The sequence below is a fragment of the Coturnix japonica genome, chromosome 2 (assembly GCF_001577835.2).
Source record: "Coturnix japonica isolate 7356 chromosome 2, Coturnix japonica 2.1, whole genome shotgun sequence".
NCBI classification, from domain to species: domain Eukaryota; kingdom Metazoa; phylum Chordata; class Aves; order Galliformes; family Phasianidae; genus Coturnix; species Coturnix japonica.
Genome location: NC_029517.1, coordinates 118,570,249 through 118,589,686, shown reverse-complemented (window position 1 = coordinate 118,589,686; position 19,438 = coordinate 118,570,249). Strand labels below are relative to the sequence as shown.

General features: G+C 35.6%; 1 protein-coding gene across 8 annotated transcripts in view; it reads right to left on the bottom strand.

Moving 5' to 3' along the window:
* The window catches only part of OXR1 (oxidation resistance 1), a 226,639-nt gene that overhangs the window by 27,328 nt on the left and 179,873 nt on the right, over positions 1-19,438 (bottom strand). For 7 of the 8 annotated variants that reach the window (XR_001553586.2, XM_032442874.1, XM_015856040.2 and 4 more), the window contains 6 exons: positions 18,603-18,710; positions 16,981-17,100; positions 13,112-13,264; positions 7,970-8,154; positions 4,394-5,187; positions 2,878-3,046 (listed from right to left, as the gene is read on the bottom strand). Coding sequence is in view for 7 of the 8 variants with exons in the window: in XM_032442874.1 (XP_032298765.1) it covers positions 2,878-3,046; positions 4,394-5,187; positions 7,970-8,154; positions 13,112-13,264; positions 16,981-17,100; positions 18,603-18,710 (1,529 nt within the window). In the remaining variant the exon portion in view is untranslated. The remainder of the gene's footprint in view (positions 1-2,877; positions 3,047-4,393; positions 5,188-7,969; positions 8,155-13,111; positions 13,265-16,980; positions 17,101-18,602; positions 18,711-19,438) is intronic. The other variant, XM_032442877.1, reaches the window with a different exon arrangement.

Below are 19,438 nucleotides of genomic sequence, written 5' to 3'. Positions count from 1 at the left end.
TCTTGGCTAAACAATTATAAAATTCTATTTTAACTTTAACATGAGATAATTTGTATTTTACTAGATTATATTTGCAAAACAAACAAACAAACCATAATACTATTGTGGGTTATCTTTATTTGCTTGTTTTTAATTTTATGAAACTTACACTAGAGGAAAAAAGAAGCAATTCAGCAATGACTGGCTGTGTTCTCATACACAAGCACTGTGTACCATTCAACCATTGGAATGCTCTGTTTCCAATTGTAATAACTATTAAAACCAAAACAGAGCAATGCATTTAAAAACTTAATTTAGATGTATATGGAACAGTTAAGTACATAATAAAAACAATATTAAGATTAAAAAATATATATATTTTAAAGCATGCATGTTTTCCCTGTCCTTGAGAAATAGCTCAATACTCCCAAGGCAGGTATCCAAGAAATACACAGACCATGAAAATCCCTACATACATGAGGCAATAAGCCTAAATAAAAATACGTGCAAATACATAACTGGACAATAGGCCAGTTTTTAGTTTATCTGTAGTACCACAGTAGGTACTCAACATTAAATTACCATCTTTTAAGTTATCTGCCACAAATGGTACTGTTTTCCTGTTTGGAAGAACAAAAACAAAATGCCCCAATTCTCATAAGTCATTTACAACCCCCAATAGTTGTCAGTCTATGTTACTTAATTACTGCCTGTATGTGAACAGATAGATTTAGGAAAAGGCTGCACAATGAGCCCAGTAGTATCACTTCATCATGGAAGTGACAGCTTCAAAAGGTAGAATTTTATAACATAAATTTATAGAATTTGAATAATCCTATGCCTCTCACCAAAGAAAGTCAATTTGCACATTAACATGAAGAACAATATTTGCACTTCCCCCCCCCCCCCCCCCCTTTACTTAATCTTTGTAAAACAGAACACTCAAAAAATAGCAAAAGATGAGTGCAGCAAAATCTTACAGAACTGCAACTGTAATTCACCTGTGCATTTGTCTAAAAGGATGTCGCATAGGATGAGGATCAGTGATTCAAATTCCGCACTCTTTTTAAAACTAAAAAAAAGTTATCCAGAAAAAAACTAAAAAAAAAAACAACCTAAAAGTTATCCAGAAAACTACAAAAAAAGGAAAACAGTGAAAAAGAAAGCTAAGAGAGAAAGGGTAAAACATTTCAGATGCATAAGGCTTGGTAACTTCTAAGACAAAGTCAGAAAAAGAAGCTTCAGGTACCTCATGCCCTGAGGTATGTATTTAATTTTCCTGGTTCTTGTAGGTTTTTAAAAGACCAAAAATCAGTTTTTGTGTTTTTTTTGTTGTTTTTTTTTTTTCCAAAAGAACTTTAAAACCAATAGTTACAGTAGCTAAATGTAAATAAAAAATATATTTATGAAATTTCCTGATTCACTTATTTTCTTTCTTAACACTAAGTGAAAGAAAACTGAGTTGCGACTAATTATTTTGACCTATCCAGTGCAGCACGCAGCAAGTAAAATTAAATTAAGAAAACACCCCCACTGTAATATGACCTGTAAAAAGCAGAGGACACTTAAGGCAAAAACCAGATTAGTAACGTGCCAAAAAGTTAGAGAGATATCATTTATATGATCTCCCTAGTAATGACTATAAACTGTAAGCTAAGAACTACTACTTTTGAAATATGCTATAAGTTTTGCTTTATTCTGAAGTTAAGTAATTGCACTGCTGCACTAAAAAATGAGAGAGTAATTGTTTTTAGCAGTTCAAGATACCAGATACCATTGTCATAAATAAAAACACTGCCTTTAAATGAAGTGTAATATGAATAGAACAAGAAAAATCAAGTTGGATGTAACTGTAAGAGGCCATGTGTCCCAGAGAAGAATAGCTATACCAGAAATGCTAGGACAGACATTTGTGTCAAGAAATTGTACAATTTCTGCTGAAGGGCAGCAAGTTTTTTGCTCAAAGCCAAGTTAGTGATTTGTACAGACTCAGTTCTTACTGTTGGAAAATACACTTTATCTTTTTTTAAATGTCTTTCAGTTTGTTATACATCTCCATTTACAGAGGAGAATTGCCTTTCCTGTTGCAGCCAACTTATATATGAAATGAGTTTTATGTTTGTAATCAATCTTTTCTTCTTTAGATCACAGAACCCCACTTACTTCTAATTTTCCTTATATGTTACACTTTCTAATTAGTCTTGCTGCTTTCCTCTGGACTCTCTCCAATTGATCCATATCTGTCCTCAACTGTAGTGCCCCAACTGGACATGCTATGCCATTCAGCTCAAAAGAAAAGATGGAAAAGTGACTTGATCATTGTGTGTAGGTATTTATACAAGACTATACCTGAGATTTTTGTTTGTTTGTGTTGTATTCACATTCTCAAGTTGAATATAAGTCAGTTTACTACCACAACATTTTTATCAGTGAATGAACACGGACATTTCATTTAAATATTTTCCTAATAGACGTGTTTAAGGTGCTTCCTGGGAGATGGGGAGAACAAAAGAAAAATATCACTGTGTTGCCCTATGTATAAAAGAACCAGATGGGATACTTTTGTTTTTAACTCATAGCTCAAGACAACTGTTTTTTTCCAAGCAATATGAAGATCAACAACACTTGCTTCCTGCACCAGACCCCACATACTTCAATCTTTCATTATTTACTTGCTACAGGGAGTAGCAACCCAACCTGCAAGTAACTACGCCAAGCTTTGATACATTAACAAGGTATTCAGGTGTTAAGTACAAACCAATAATCAGTATTACAAAATTATAGAATATCCTGGGCTGTTGAGCCTTTTGTGTTTCTTTATGGACAGTCATTAAATACTCTTGAAAAGAGCAGGGGGAGGGGAGATACAGAAAACCTAAGAGTCTACCTCCTGCTTACCTTTCTTGAGGAACAGCAAACCAGTATTCATGTTTTTTATCCCTCTGAGCATACTGCTGCATTGATGCACTTGCTTGTGAGACAAATGTTTTTCTCATAGGTTTCCCAACCTTGAGACACAAAAACTTGTGAGATCGATGTCTTCGTTTTTCTTTCACAAGGGAAGAACCTATTAGTAAAGAAAAATTAAGCTATCTACGACATACAGTATTGCTTAACAGAACAACTAGCCAATTTCGTATTATGAAATAAGTAGGCAGAATGAGTAAGCGTAGGTAATAAGAGATGAGGTAATAAAAGGACAGGTAAATATTGCAATCTTTTTTGTTGTTGTTAAGATGTATCATTAGCAGAATTAACTTCATAGCACAGCATATTTGGACATTAGAAATAACTCTGCTTCTGACCTTGGTTCACATAATGTTAAATCTTTCAACCATGCTTTGAAGTATTTCAGAAGATGCTCTCAATGCATATCCCCCAGCATTGATTCAAAGATACCTCACACTTGAAGACATACCATACTCATGCCCAAGATGACAACGTTAAGAAAGTACATAAGCCAGACATATGCACTTACTAATTACTTCTCCTGTAAGAAAGAGAAATTCTAGCAATGCCATTAGACAACAAAGAAGAATTTATTTTGTTAGCCATTTCAAATGTTTCAGATGTATGAATACCACTTCAAGATAAAGGATACCAGAATTTGCAGTATGGGATTATTTGTGTTATTGCTATGATGTTTGTTCAATTAAATTAAATGTGATTATTCTGAAGGTTGGAATTTTCAAATCAGCACACAGTTAAGAAAGAAACCTTCTCAAAATTATTTCCTTCAGAGATTAGTCACCCAAATCCTAAAATGTAATTCCAACCATAAGTAAAAACTTTTTAAAGCAGGGAAGTTTTCAGAGTTTCACAGTGTTACTTTCACTACCTTGCTCCTATTTGCTTTGATAAATGTTTTTCCTGCGTTCAGCCTTGATCTGGTCAGCATGAGCATAATACAAAACATTAGTGAATCTCCCGAAACCAACTTAAGCCTCTGTGCTACGTTAAATCTCCAGTGCATGCTGCTCAAAACACAGAACTTAACAGGGTATACATGCCATAAGTGAGTTTGAAGTTATTCCCTGTAATTCACTCATAGAGATATACCAAAACCAAAATTTAAGCAACAGTTAGCTGACTGCTAATGGACATTTCTGATTGAGCTCTACAGTCACATAATCATCATGGATCTAGTTATATATGTTTACTGAGATTACCCTACAAAGATGACATAAATTTCAATATAAACAACCTTAGTTCAGAAAAGTGTTAGCAAAGGTATCCACGCTTTCCATTTCCTAAGCAATATCTTCCCACTGGTTTATGTGAGAATGGACTAGATATATTTGCACACTGATGAAAAATAAGTAATATACTATTTATGTTCCACAGAGTGGGAAGTACAGTCAATTCTCCAGAGCACATATGAAAGCTAACACCATACCTATAAATACTGGCTCACCTTCTGATTGTCCATCTCCTAAAATCATAGTTTTCTGACTAAGTTCTTTTTGTGAATCCTGCTGCATATTTTCTCTTTGTTGTTTGGTTTGTTGCATAGTATGTGTCTTCCAGAGTTTGCGAAGTTCCTCAACTTCTGCCTCAGAGTCTTGAGCTTGCTCTTTCTCCGTGTTTCCCTTCCTAGTCAGCTCTATCTTTTGAGAGTCTGTGGTACTTTCACAATGTGAACATTCCTCTCCCATCTTGCTTTCTATTTCCGGCTCTTCTCCTAGTGTGATGTCTTGATCTTTGCCCACTGGTTTCTCTTGGTCATGTTCTTCACTAACATGAGATCCTTGCAAAGACTGCTGGAGAATGTTTTCCATGCTTTCACTAGATTCTTGGGTCTCCTTTACCAACATCTCTGCACTTTCTGAACGTACGCCATGGGTACCTAACTGCTTAACATTTACAACCATTTCAGCACTGGATTTTAAGTCACTGTCAGCTTGTTTCGAGTCCAAAATGGTTGTTAAACATTCTGCACTAGTTTGGTTTACTGTTTGAACAGATTCTGATGATGCGCCTGAAGATTTGTCTTGTCGAAGCTCATCTGAAGAAACAAGTTCCTCACGTATTGGAGAAAGTTCGGATTCTGTGAACACGTCTTCTGAAAGAGACTCCTCTGTACTCCTTGGAGCAGTGCTAGCGCTGTCATTGCCTGTATCACGAATTCTGGAATCCATTTCTTCTGTATTGCTCTTCGCAGCTTTCTTGGAATGGCAAAGTTCCCTTACAGACAGCTGTTCTACATCTCTGTTGAACAAATAAGAACATTACAATAGCAGGTGCCTTTTATGTCAAGCTTTTTTCTTTAATAAATTAAATATTAAAAAATAATAATACATATTTTTGTCTTAGAAAAAATAATGAATCTCATGTTCCTCAGCCCTTAACCCAGAAAACATCAGCAGTAAGAAACCAGTGTAAGTGTGCTTGCACAATGTTTGCTTAACAGTAATCTTACAGCAGACCTTTTGATAGTACGACACAGATGCAACTCGCACATTTCACGTTACTTTTGCAAAGAGACGATCTTTTAAAACCAGAGAATCTGTATGAGATTCTTAAAGTGCAAAATAAAATAAATGGAAGGTGGTAGAAGGGGTTGGTTAAGTCCAAGAAACCTTCATCTCTAAGGGTAGATAACCTCCATAATCTTTAAAGGTTTAGCTATCAAAAAAATGCATCTCTGAAAAAATCTGTTCCACTTAGCACCAGCTTCACACCCAGCTCCCTGGTAAGACAATGACAGAAGTCATTTGGTCTAACCTTGCCTCAGATAGTCTACAACAATAGGAACCATTATGGTATGTTTTATCAAGATCTTAGCATTCAGCCTCTGGAAAATAAACTGTGATTAGTATGCTCACCAATCAGGTATCTAGCTTAGATTATTACTGTTAAGCAAAATACATCCTGAACTAGTTGTTGCAACTCAACACTTTGAATAACAGACACGAGGAGTTCATAAGGAGTGCAAAGAAAGACAAAAGCACACATAGAAGAATTTATTTCCCATTAGGTAAATTACCATATTCAAAATTGCCTTCAAAAGTAAGTTAACTAGAAATCTACAAGGCTATAGAAAATGAGGATTAGTAGTAGGCTGTAACCTTGCTCAACTTCATCTACAACACAACAGAATACCTCAAAAAAAGCTGTCAAAATTCTAGGAGTACACAACCTCCATAAATAATTTCTCATGTTTAAGCATAGTTTTGACATGAGTTCTATGATGCAGATCCTTTGCTATCTAAAGCACATTAGAACTCCCATTAGTATAAAACCCTTAAGAAGCTCATACCTTAATCTCTGATCCTGAAAAACAATACTTCCACTTTCCATCTGAACAGAACTTTTAATTCTAGCTACTGATTTCACTGAGACATCATAAAAATACAGGATGTTCACAAAACATCCACATTCTCTTACTCATTCAGTTTTCAATGTGAGGCTGATGTTAGGACTGTGCTAGCTCAAATGCTGACATAAAAGCTCTTGTCAGAATTAACTACAGCTATAAATCAGAAATTAGTTTTATTTTCCCAAAACTCTTCAGATATGCCTCAGATTTTGATGATGTTAAGGTAAAGAAGAGCTGGAAGTGAAAAAACACTAAATTAGCATCCTATTTAATAGTTTATAAAGCTGACAGAATGATAAGCATATAAGACTACAAACAAAACATGACTTATCAAGCATGTTTTTATTCCACATGCATTATATTAGAGTCAAAACAAAACAGAAAAATCATGTACTATAGAAGTCCAAAATCTACAGTGTATTTAAGGTAAAGTCATGAGTCAAATTTCAGTCACTAAGAAACTAAATAGGCTAGGAAAATGACTTGTTCTGCAACTGCAATCTTATTATCCAAACAACAAAATTTAAGAAGTTATCTGAATATTAACTTCACTGTCTGTACTTTACATTAATGGAACGAGGCACTAAGAACCATTGTTAAGTGCAATCTGCAAAATAAGACTCCCAGAAATCAGCAAACGAGACCACGTGAAAACACCAGCCTGCTAGTGTATCTATTTACTGATAGATCTTTTGCCTGCTGATCTTCTATTTACTTAAAAGAGCAGGAAGATGTGGAATGCCTCTTGGAACAGTAGAAAATGCTACACAAAGATTTATATTGTTTAAGTTTAAAGCTGTTTAAGTTGAGCTTTCCTATTCTTTGCATCAGTTTTTAGATTTCAGTGTTTGATAATTTTTCTCCTAAATTGAAAATGGTACAAGTGTTGTGGTACCTCTTGCCATTGTTACCCCTATCAGAGGAAGTTAAAACCCATCAACGTAGAAAAGATTCTATATATGTAGGTTGCTCCAAAAGTAATGCCTCCTGTTTATTTGTTTATGAAACTACATAAAGAACACAATAGCATTATTTGATAGAGAAAACTCTTAGCTACATAATTACCTTTCAATACAGTCATCACTAGCTATGCATTTTCACCACCAAGGACTAAAAGCCTAAAAGTGACACTTGCAAAATTCCACACCAGTGGAAGTGACTCACTGTTGCCACTGCTGAAACACATAATGCACCAGAGTATTCACATCCACTCTTAGGTTTCCATAAATGTTTAGAAAGCACTGCTGAATGACAGTGAATGCAATTTTCCACATGGAAGAATTAAATGACATAACTTTATTCCATATACACTTCCACAACAGACACCATTGACAAGACTGCCTCTCTGATGCCATCTGTCACGCAGCAACAGCATGTAATGGGATACTATTGGGAAGGTACAATCTCTACTGCCATCTCATTAACATCTGCTTCTGACATTGCTAGGTAACATAATAAAATAGGAAGCATTATTTTCAGAGCAGCCCACACAGTACAGTGAGTGTGAAATCTGAGGACAAATCAAGATTTCTCCATGGCCTCTCCAAGCCAATCTTTTATTTTCTTTTGTTTTCCTTAAAAACACATGTTTGTGTGCTAGTTTTGTATGGTCAACCATAATTATATATTTCATTTTACTCAAAGCTCATTTATTATACTGTTCTATCTTACATGCTTAGTGAATCCTTAATTTTGCTGTCCGTAATTTCCTTATACAGAGCAGCTGACATCACTTCTTCCATGGGACACATGATGCCATACTCTTCACAGCCATTCTCTTGGACAAGAGGGTCCATTTTATGAGGATCAAACATTATATTATTTGGCGTCACTAGCAGCACACCATTGACTGTACCCTAAAACGAGAAGGAAAAGAAGTGGTAAATTGTATCCTTCATATTTCAGCTTGTTCTGTCTTTTTACCCCCCCCCCCCCCCAAGATTATTTTTGATTTTTACTTTTTAAAGCGCTTTGTTTTTTTTCATCTGAAGAGCTTATTAAATTTTCTTGCATTATCCAAAAATAGTCATTTCTCTGAGGATGCAAATTAATGACTTTTGAAGAAAAGTCAATGAATTTTGCTCTTATTCATTCCTAAGAACTGTTCAATAGTGCTGAAATAGCTTGTAACCTAATGAATGTGCCAGGCAACTCATCCAAGATAAATATATGCATATTTCTAAGAAAGCCATGGGTTTTTGGTTTTTTTTTGCTTTTTTATTTATTTATTTATTTTTTTTTACTTAAGAAGCTTCAAGCATTTTTCACCTGTGAAGTCTGAATCTTAACCGTTTGTTTTTGTTTTTTAAATATACTGCACAAAGTCTCATTAGCAGTCATTTTTATTTTCTCAAAAGTGACAGCAGTATTTGATACAACTTAGTCCAACTTAACTGACCTGTAGATTGATTGGACAAATACATTTAATGTTTTCAAATCCTCCATTCTAAAAAGCAGGTTTTTTTTGTTGTTGCTTATAAGGTGCAGTTGCACTAAGATGAAGCTTTGGATGAATTTACCACAAGTTATATTCATGTCCTGCGTTAATATAAGTAGATTTTAACAGTTAATACTCATACTACGAGAAATAGAATTCTTATAGAATGCAGACATAAAGGTAATTTACACAGCAGTTGAACTCCCCATGCACGTTAGAAATACCCACAACCACTAACACTACAGTTGTTTACTAAGGAAGCTCATTAAGCCAGCAGAATAGTGCTAAAGGAAACAAAACCACTAGCAGGATAGTAACAATTTTTTAAAGGAACTTGGATCCTAAGAACTTCACAGAGTCTATTTTTCTTTGCATGGGAATCACAGAAGACTCGCTTCATATACAATTGAGGCCTACCAGAAATCAAGTAAATATCATGTTCACTGATAAATTGTTCACACAATTAAACAGACACAAAAACAGACTAAGCATCTACACAGAAGTCATTTGAGTCATTCAGTGCCTGTTCAGGTTTTACACGTTACTTTGTTAAAGTACAAAGCTAAGGACTGAGATGTCAAAGGAATGTATTTGCATAATTTTAAGGTTTTAGACACTGAAACTGTCACTAGTATTTCTTCCCAAGCTTTATAAACACTGTGTACTCTAGAAATATAACTTCAAGGCGTAAAAACAAACTCCCAAAAGAATAACTGTCAACTAATGTTTAAACTTGTTATATCCATTGTGGCCTAAAGAAAAAAAGTTACCATAACTGAAAAAAACACTGAGTTTACTCTGAAGAACAACTGCTTTTTTTAAAAAAAAAAAATATATATGGTCTCCATAAATCATGCACACAAAGCAAAAAAGCCACATCACTTCCAATTCATCTGTGGTATTTAATGAAAGATTACTAAATCATTTTATTTTATTTAATACTCTCCAGGTTTGATCTACAGAAATCAAGGCCACAGCCATTTTTAGTGGCAGCACATCATTCTACAGTGACATGGACATTTTAAGAGAGTCCAAGCATTTTGTAGCAACTTCCTGAAGACATCTGAGGAAACACAATTGTCTTGAAGGGCAAAAAGGCTATTGGGGAAGCACACTTAAAGTAAAACAAAATCTATGCCATCACAAGACCCGTTTTTGATGAACTGACAATCCCAGAGTTTTGAAACACCGTGGGGACTATCCAACTTCCATTTGAACAGATGAAAGCAGAAGGAAGCGATTGGCCACAGATTTTTGAACAGGTATTAAGTGCTATATTTAGAGCTGTTACTTAAATGTTACAAAGGGAGGCATTCCTCTGAAACAGTATTTGAAAGCCTGAACACACAGAAATAGTTTCATAAACACTTCTAGAAGTACTTTGTCTTTCTTCAAATTAAAGTGGAAGTCTCCACTACAACCGAGCACTGTCAATAGAGACCAAGGAAATTTTTGTTTTTTAAAGGACATCCTTCACCAAGCAATCAATAGCTTGCTTTGTTTAGATCATATTCTTAATTAGCTGTTGAATAAAATGATATCAAACTGTCAAAAAACTGAAGTAAAGAGTCTGCACATAGTTATTATGTATTTCTTCAACATAACATAGCTACATGAAGCTTTGTGTCTGAACAAGACTCATGAATGCCCTTTGTATAACTGAAGTTTCTTGTATGCAGGAAAGATTGTTAAGATATGAAATGATGAATTCATATTCCAGCGAACTTCAGGTTTAACAGTCTCACGAAGTGCTGAGCCATTTCACTACTGAAAAAATCAGCCACACACGCTAGGCTGTTAAAAACAGAACTCCTCAGTCTTAAAGATGGCCCAGAAAATACAACCCAGGTAAAAAAAAAAAAGTCTGCATATTAAAGAGAATTAAACGGCACCTGTACGTAAATATTCAATTCTGATTTATTCTATCTTCCTTCCATTAAATTTTCTTAGACCCCAGAGAGTGGGGATTTTAAATTCTATACACTGAGATACAGGTTCTAAACAGTCATGCTAAGGGAGGATTGGAGCCAAACTTAATAATATGGTTGAACCCAAATATTAAGATCAGATAGTTCAGTAAAGCACGCTTTTGAAGGTACAAGAGGATTTCTTTTACACAATTTTGACTAGAAGCCATCTTTAAATTATTCAATTGTTTTTACATACACCATAGAATTAAGACTAATGCACAATTTATGAAGGATGAAGACAGCCATTTCATTTCTAATGATCTTTGCATCTTACAGAAGCTTTAAATCTAGTCAGTATTTTCCTTCTCAGTTCACAGTATTTCTTCTTTAAGCACCCAGCTTGCCAGAACTTTAAGTTCTTTAATATTGCCAATGCTCTTTTATCAACTACTTTTCAAAACAAAGGAAGAAAAATAGCAGGCAGAGTCAAGAGCAATGAATTTTAAAGCTCTCCTGTTAGTTTCACTTTTAATCAAGTAGACTGCTTAAAATATCTTTTTCCTCTTTCAACAGTGTGAAGAACCAAAAACCACAGAAAAATACTTCAACATGGATACTGAAGGAATTTTAACCTCAATGTCAGTCTCGCAGAAGAAGCAAGCAGAGTGGCCACTATAATGGGCATCTCTATCTATGTCAAACAGTAAGCTGAAGTGCAAACCTGCAGCACAGCAGTTACTCTACACAGGTTTATTGTCTGAATATGATGTGGCATATTCACACCATCCTGTTTCCAGATGTGTCCAATACTCTTTATCTAACTGTGGCCAGAACCTGATTTCAATTGTTAGGACAACTGTAGCAGGGCAAATGCTTCCTGTTTCCAACTACGATATCTCAAGGAATTCTTGTGTCTATATCCAGAGAGCCACAAATGTGACTAATCACATTAAACACAGTCCTTGAAAGAGACAAATAAGACAGCATTGTCTTAACATGAACTCTCACACATAAATTAAATGAAAAAAAGAGCCTATGGATGCCCCATCCCTGGAGGTGTTCAAGGCCAGGTTCGATGGGGCCCTGGGCAACCTGATCTAGTAAACATGGCAGTTTGGTGTTGGCAGGGAGGGTTGGAGCTTCATGATCTTTGAGGTCCCTTCCAACCCAGGTTGTTCTGTGATTCTGTGATCTGTGATTTTAGTTTAAGAACATTGGTCTGACTGATAACACCTCACATCTATCCTCTAGGAAATATTATTAACAACGAGAGTTAAAAATCACTCTGCTCTGGGCAACAGATGATTAATCTTGAGTTTTCTCCTGAAAACATCTGAAGATTCGTCGTCTTGCATGGTCAGGAAATACATGGAGGAGAAAGGATAAGACACCTGAAAAAGTTCTAGCTGTGTGACAAATGTTAAGTGGCGTGCAGAATTTCTGAAATCCAGAACTCAAACTTCAACAGCTTAGCATTCATTCCCCACCCTCCACACAGGCTAAAGAAGTCACATGGGGAAGAATGCTGAATAAAGCAAACTAACCCTAGAACAAATGATAAAGCTTCTTTAGTGCTTGTTTCTAATACAAGATTTTTGCATGTATAAAGTTTTACACATGTACTGTCAAAAGACTTCACATTTAAACATAAAAACACTTTCCATCAGCAAAAAAAACAACAAACAAACAACAACAACAACAAAAAAACACAGCTTCAGGAGCTTCTCCTTAGTCTGTTTAGTATTAGCATTACTCATTTGCAAATCTATTCCTAAAGAACAGCAGTAGGTAGGTGTATTTGTAGAACCAAACCTCATGGGAACAAGAAAATAATACAGGTACTCAGCATTAATTCAGCTTGAGTGAAAGCATGTTTTTCCCAGGAGAAAGTCTTTTTTACTGAGGAGTGAGAAAGCAATACCTCTCTCTTCCACACCCTCAAAAGCATTCCAGGCATTCTGACAGCTGACAATCTCAGTTCCTAAAACCTTGCACCTATGAGCTGCATGGAAGCAAAATGATGAAACTTCACAGAATCAGAGATGAATTCTGCTCTCAGGTCTGTTTTCAGAAAACAGAAGTGAAGCTACCCTAAGTACATATTTTCTGACAGTTTAAGGCATATTCTTCTGCATCATAAAGAAAGATTATTACTTGAAAGAGTTACTAACACAGGCAGCAAGCAGCTTTCCTGCCCTCAGCAAAAAAAAAAAACCAAACAAAATAAAACTAAAAAACACTGCATACAACAGTATGACTATGGGAAATTCATCAGGTTAATTACAACATAACTGATTGTATTGGGTTTAAGGAATAAGTGGTCCAGGACAATGAAGAAAACTGTAAGAAAAATGTACATATACATAATCTGATCTTATCAAAGACAATCTTATCCTATGTTTATACTTCAAAAGCATTTTCTTCTTACATTCCATACAGTAAGCATAAAATATGAACATTAAGTACCTTGCCACTGGTGATGTACTTGCAGTTAATTTTCAGGAACTTTTCCGTAAACGCTTCTTCCTCTTCCGAGGTAGATGATACCACTCTTGTAGTCCGAATACACGGATGTGCTGGTGAAGCAACTGATTCTTTCTGTTGGACTCCATCTGGATCCTAAAAAGGAATGGAAAAGGAGAACTTAGCAGCCTGCTTTTTCATTGTTAAGGGATCTTCTACTGTGTTTATTATTCTTCTTCAACATTAATATAAAGGTAAAAATAGAATTCCAAAACCACTGTAGTTTATAGAAAAATTCTGATCAGAGAGTACAAGCAACTCTAATAAAGCATAGTTTAACTAGTGCATTGGAAGAAATGCCAGTACACAACAGTACTCAGAATCAACGTAAGAACAAATAAAATATAAACTAATGTAAGGAGATCACTTGATACGCTTTCATATGCAAAACCACAAGTGACACGTAGTTAGCAGAAAGGATTTCTTCCAGTTTTAACAAACAAAAGCTCTGATAAGTGTTTTCTGTTACCCCTTATAATATTATACACTATTTTATGTTTGAAAGTCTCTAAAGGTCAGCTAGTAGAAACTCCAGTTGACATTAAACCTAAGCCTACACTAGATTAAGTTGCTTATGACTTTTCCAGTTGAGTTCTAGTCTTCAAGGTTGGATATTTCACTGCTTCTCCTAGAAACCTGTTCTAATATTTAACCAATCTCACTGCAAATAAAAACATGTTCCTGTTGTTTAACCAGAACTTCCTGTGCAACATTCTATACTTGTTGCTGCCCATCCTTTCACTATGAACCTCTGAAGATACCAGGTTCTTTTCCTCCCTGTAGCCTCTCTATCTTTGGTAATAAAACACAGTAGTAGTAGATAAAACATCAGGTAGTAATCAGGTTCTCCATCAGCATTTTCTTCCCCATGCTAAAAAAAAAAAAAAAAAACACAAAAAAAAAAAAAACCCATCACAAAAACAAAACGGCTTCGCTACCATACTTCCATACTTTAAGCATGGTTTTACATCATAAATGGAGGACCTGACAACTCTGAGTTCTCTCCAGCATATCAATCTTTGTCCTGTACTGAAAGTGAAATAAATGAACACAGCACAGCAAATGCAGCTTTAGAAGCTCTTCTGACAGGATATGATTGCTTTCCTAAACTATTTGGCATTACTCTCATCATCTTCTACCTGGAATGTGATTAGCCTTCATTGCCACAAGAGGACATCGTTAAACACCTTCTCTACCAGTACACTAGGTCTCACCTCTTCTGCACTGGAATAGTGTCAAGGGCCAGTCATTAATGGGGTTCTGCAGGGCTCCATATTGGGGCCAGTTTTCTTTAACACTTTTATCAATGACTTGAATACAGGACTCAAATATATACTAAGTAACTTTGTGTACATCAATAAGCTGGGAGAAGCTGTTGACTCCTTAGACAGTAGAGAAGGTCTGCAGAGAGATCTTGACAAACTAGAGCACTGGGTAATCGCCAACTCTATGTATTTAAAGATGGCATGTAGTGGATTCTGCACCTGGAACCAGGCAACCTTGAATAAATGTACTGAGGAAGGATAGGCTGGAGACCAGCTCTGCAGAAAGGGATATGGGCAGGTTCTGGTTGATGGCAAGTTGTATATTAAGAGGCTCCAATAAGAGTTTTAATTTGTCCAACAGACTGCTGAGTGAAACCATTCAGAAGAAAACCAGAAGAACAAACCAATCAACAAAACAGTAACAGCATAAGAAAGGCTTAGTCTAAGCCAAGTTATTACTCAAAGACTGATACTAAGCCAACTGAATTACATGCTGAAATCTTAGCTTGAATACAGCAGCACTGCAAGAAAAAACATGGTTTGCTGGTTTGTACTCATTCATACAATACTGCAAAACTATCATTTGATGAAACAAACTGAAACAGAAAGCTCAATCCTGTTGTAACCAACTTCTGAACCTCTGCTTTGGAAAACAGTTGTCTCATTCAATTTCTAGTAACCCATGATCATAGTAAATAGAGATCTCAGCACATTACATAGGCAGAGTAGCATATCCTTTTTAAGTTTAATCACTCTTCCAAGTTAATTTGTAATTTTTGAGTCCGAATTTTGGGAGAGTCAATAATGACAGACATTGCTACAGAGCACATAAGGATATATGCTAACATTGCTCTCACTGGGATAGTAATAAGCAGAGGGGAAAAAGCATGGAAAACAAATGCTATCAAAGAACCAAATTCTCCAGCCTTATCTCCAGATTGAAGGCAACCACCACTTACACTGTTGATTAAAAAAAAAGTCACCACCACCAAAAGCCACATACACAATCCACACTGAAAAGTGCAAATGATTTCTGTTATTCTTCACTTGTGTTTGACAGACATGACCTAGACACCCTTTTGCTTCCCTTACATACGTTTCAAAAAAACATTAGAAACAGTGCTGTCCATGAACAATTATTACCATATTGCTTGATTTTTCCTGAAACATTTAAAGGGATGCTTGTCTGATACTTAAGGATACACACAAGGGTTCTGCAAACAAAGAATACATCAAGTGAAAGTGTACTCTCAAGATGTTGTCAACAATCAACTGCCCATGCTAGGCAAAATAACCCACTGCCTAAAAGGATTTAAGCTTCAAAAGTTTTTTAATCCCTTTTTTTTCTTGTATGATTTCATGCTTTTATCTGTTTAACTGCATAATATGCATGAGGCAGCCCAAAAAAAATTACAGCTACTGTTACACTACTTTGTCCCCAGATCTATAATATCTAAGGAAGCATATACAAAGTAATTCATAAGAACAAAAGAAAAGTATTCTTTCTGACATAGTATATCTACTATATTGTTGAAAGAGCTCCATTTTCTTTAAGTGAGACTAATTTTTTCCTTTGAGTAGCTTCTACATAGCTAGGCCTATACTAGCATTTTTAGTCATTCCGAGACTTGATACAGAAGAAATTAGACTAGTCTATTTACTGAGCTAAAACACCTACAGTTTGCTTTCTGGAGTAGGCATTTGACAGCTTGACTACACACTACCAGGATATTTTGTTATTTGAAATAAAAGATAATAACTGGGAAGGGATTAGTACTGACATGTTAGGAAACAGCTGAATAAGGTCAGAATTGCATATATTACAGTATCAGAATCAGTATCTTCTCTGTGTATGTCTGGTTTGAGTTCTCCCCATGAGTTACTTCTAATAGCAAACTAGCGATCCTGGAAAGACATATTACCACAAAACTAGCTCAAAGACAAAACCTACATTTAAGCTTAATTATAGAGCAGTTTTCAAAGCTACACAGTTTTAAGTACAGGCAAGTCTATAAATGCAGACAACACTATTACATGACAGCTGTCTATAATTGACACTCAGAAATCAGCCCTTTACTGAAATAGACTTTTCACTTCATTTTCCTCAATGAAGCCCAAGGAAAAATTTTCATCCACTACTAAGGGAGGAGTGATGGCTAGGATAGCAAGGGTAGAACCCTTATATTGTCAAGAACATTTATTTAGTTAAAATGTCTCACTGCTACATAATTTATCAATATTACATAAAGTTAAATAAAAAAATATTTATCTAGTTCTCAAAGGAAACATAAAAATGCAGCAAGAATTAATAAAGATATCAAGTCGCTAAGATTGTAATTTATTACTAATGACTTGAACACGAGCCAGTTTTTACAAAGAAAACTCACTTTAGATAATAAAAGCTTGCATTTACTATCTTGCTTCCAACTCTGGGTGTTATAATGTACTTTCTACCCAAAATGAATAATCTCCTTTAAGAAGAAAGCATAACATTTGTAACATTCATCTCATAAGGGAAAAGTTACTTTCAAGAATGGGTATACCTACATTTACTGTAGCCTTGTCAAACTCTGCTTCTGAAGATGTAGGTGATAGGGGACTTATAGGGCTTAGAGAGGGGGAGCTGTCCACACTAGATATGTAGTCTGGGTCAGGAACATACAAAATCTATAAAGAAGATATAATGCAGTTAGAAGTTATGCTTTCAAATTTACTTTAGATTTCCCACTAGTTCAGCTAAGTGTCACATTTTCTCAAAATAAGCTATATGAATTTATTTTTCCTCCAGTTCATTTTAACAGGAATTACGAGCTGAGGGAATAAACAATACAACCAAAGACTTCTTGATTTTAACTTTGAATACTACTGAATATCTACTCATATCCTAAAGTAATATTTAGTCATAATCAAGTAAAGGTTCAAACAGAAAGCATTAAAAGAACCACATAGCTTGTCAGAAACATTCAGAATACATAAAGATGACTACCTGGATTAGTTCCCATACTGATTATTTGAGTAACCAAGAGGCAGGTGAGTGAAAGTGTTAACAGGCATGCCACCAAATTTAGAAGAAAAGGAAAAAGTCTCTAAAGTTATTCACCCCTTAAGTAGACTGCTTGGGCCACAGTAATCATTCAGGTTTAGACTAGGTTTTGCAGCAATCAGAAATAAACACAGAATTCTAGAAGAGCTTGAAGATAATCTAGTTCCAACCCCCCTGCTATAGGCAGAGATACCTCACTCTAGACCAGGTTGCCCAAAGCCCCATCTAGCTTGGCCTTCAATTCTTCCAGAGGGGTCATTCACAACCTCACTGAGCAACCTGTTCCAGTACCTCATCACTCTCACAGTAAATAATTTAGACTAGATATGAAGAAGAGATCTACCCTCTTCCAGTTTAAAGCCATTTCCCCATCATCCTGTTGCTACCTGCTCTTATAATTAGTTCCTTCCCAGCTTTCCTGTAGGCCCCCTTCAGGTACTGAAAGGCTGTCCCTTCAGGTACTTGAGGCTGTCCCCCTCAAGCCTTCTCTTATCCAGGCTGAAGAGCCCCAACTCTCTCAGCCCATCCTCATTGGACTGTTTCAAATAAAAGACTAATACCAAACAGCCTTATCATTTACCCTATCACTTCTTTCCAGGCCTGGCTTTAAAGGAAATGAAAAGGGCTGGTGGTAGAGGGGAAAAAATTAATAAATAGGACATAAGCAATACGGATCTAAAAGAAATAGTATTTCACACAGCCCTACAAAAATGACAGCAAGCTTTAAGGTTGGAATGGAAACATTAGATTTACTGAAGCAGAATTGCAAGCAGTAGCATGCAGTCAGAAACAATGTAAGCTATGCTATGAATTTATTTTCAGAGCAAGCCATTGTAGATAGCCTGCTACATTCACAAAGCAGTAGTTTACCTTGTGCCGAGTGTCACTATGTCATTAAGAACGTGTAATCAAAAAAATCAGAGTTTCTTGATTTTAGAGAGAGGTGGTGTCATTATTTGCTCCTTTTTTAAAGTTATTTATAAGGCACGAGGAACTCACAGATTAGGAAAAAACTGAAGAAGCCTTTTACAGAAACAATAAGAACGCACTACTTGCTCTGATAGAAGATGAGAAATATGGGGGAAAAAAGTCTGCTGAGTAAGTAACATATGTAGTATAATAGTACCTGTCCAGGAACGACTGCTCTGGAGAAAAGCTTATTTAATTGAACCAGTTCATTGGGTGTTGTATCAAATTTCAAGGCAATACTGTTTAAAGTATCTCTCGATTCCACCTGTATCAATTAAGGGAAAGAAAAGAAAAACAAAATCAAATCTGTAAGCAGTTAGTTCAAATACTAGTTTATGACTTTTAATTGTATGAGGATTTTCTGAGATTTTTCATAAACTTTGTCTCTCTATCTTGGGCTGCCCCTCTTGGTTATTAGTTTAATTTAAGCCAGTATAATAACACCTGTCTTCCCATTCAGATTCCAGGAATCTCTGTCAGTCACACAGACTGGGCTGTAGCTTGGATACAGCACCACAACTCCTGCTGTGCAAGTTCAATGCTGGGTGCCCCTGGATATATGCATACATTCCGCGAAATAAGGCACTCGCATCCTTCCTTTCTTCATCCTCTCTTCTCCATTCTTCAATTACAGAAAAATTGTCAGTCCCCAAAAATGCTAATACACAAGCTGACTATTGGAATAAGTTTTTGTTAATCTGATTTTCAAGTAAAAATCACTGAGATCAGCAAAACAGGTCAACTGCTATTAAAGAAGACTAAATACAAGCATTTTTGAGTGACTTCTGAGTGAAGAAATATTTCTTTTTTCAAGGTCTTAATCTCACCTTTGATCTTCTTTCCATCTCCCAAAATATATCCAGTATTAATCAACAGAAGAAAGCAGAGTTTATTTTTAAATACCATCTATTAAATAGTACATAGAAAGTACTTAAGGATAATCATATGATAAGGAAGGGTACAAGTAGAAGCTTATTACAATAAAACAGGGCT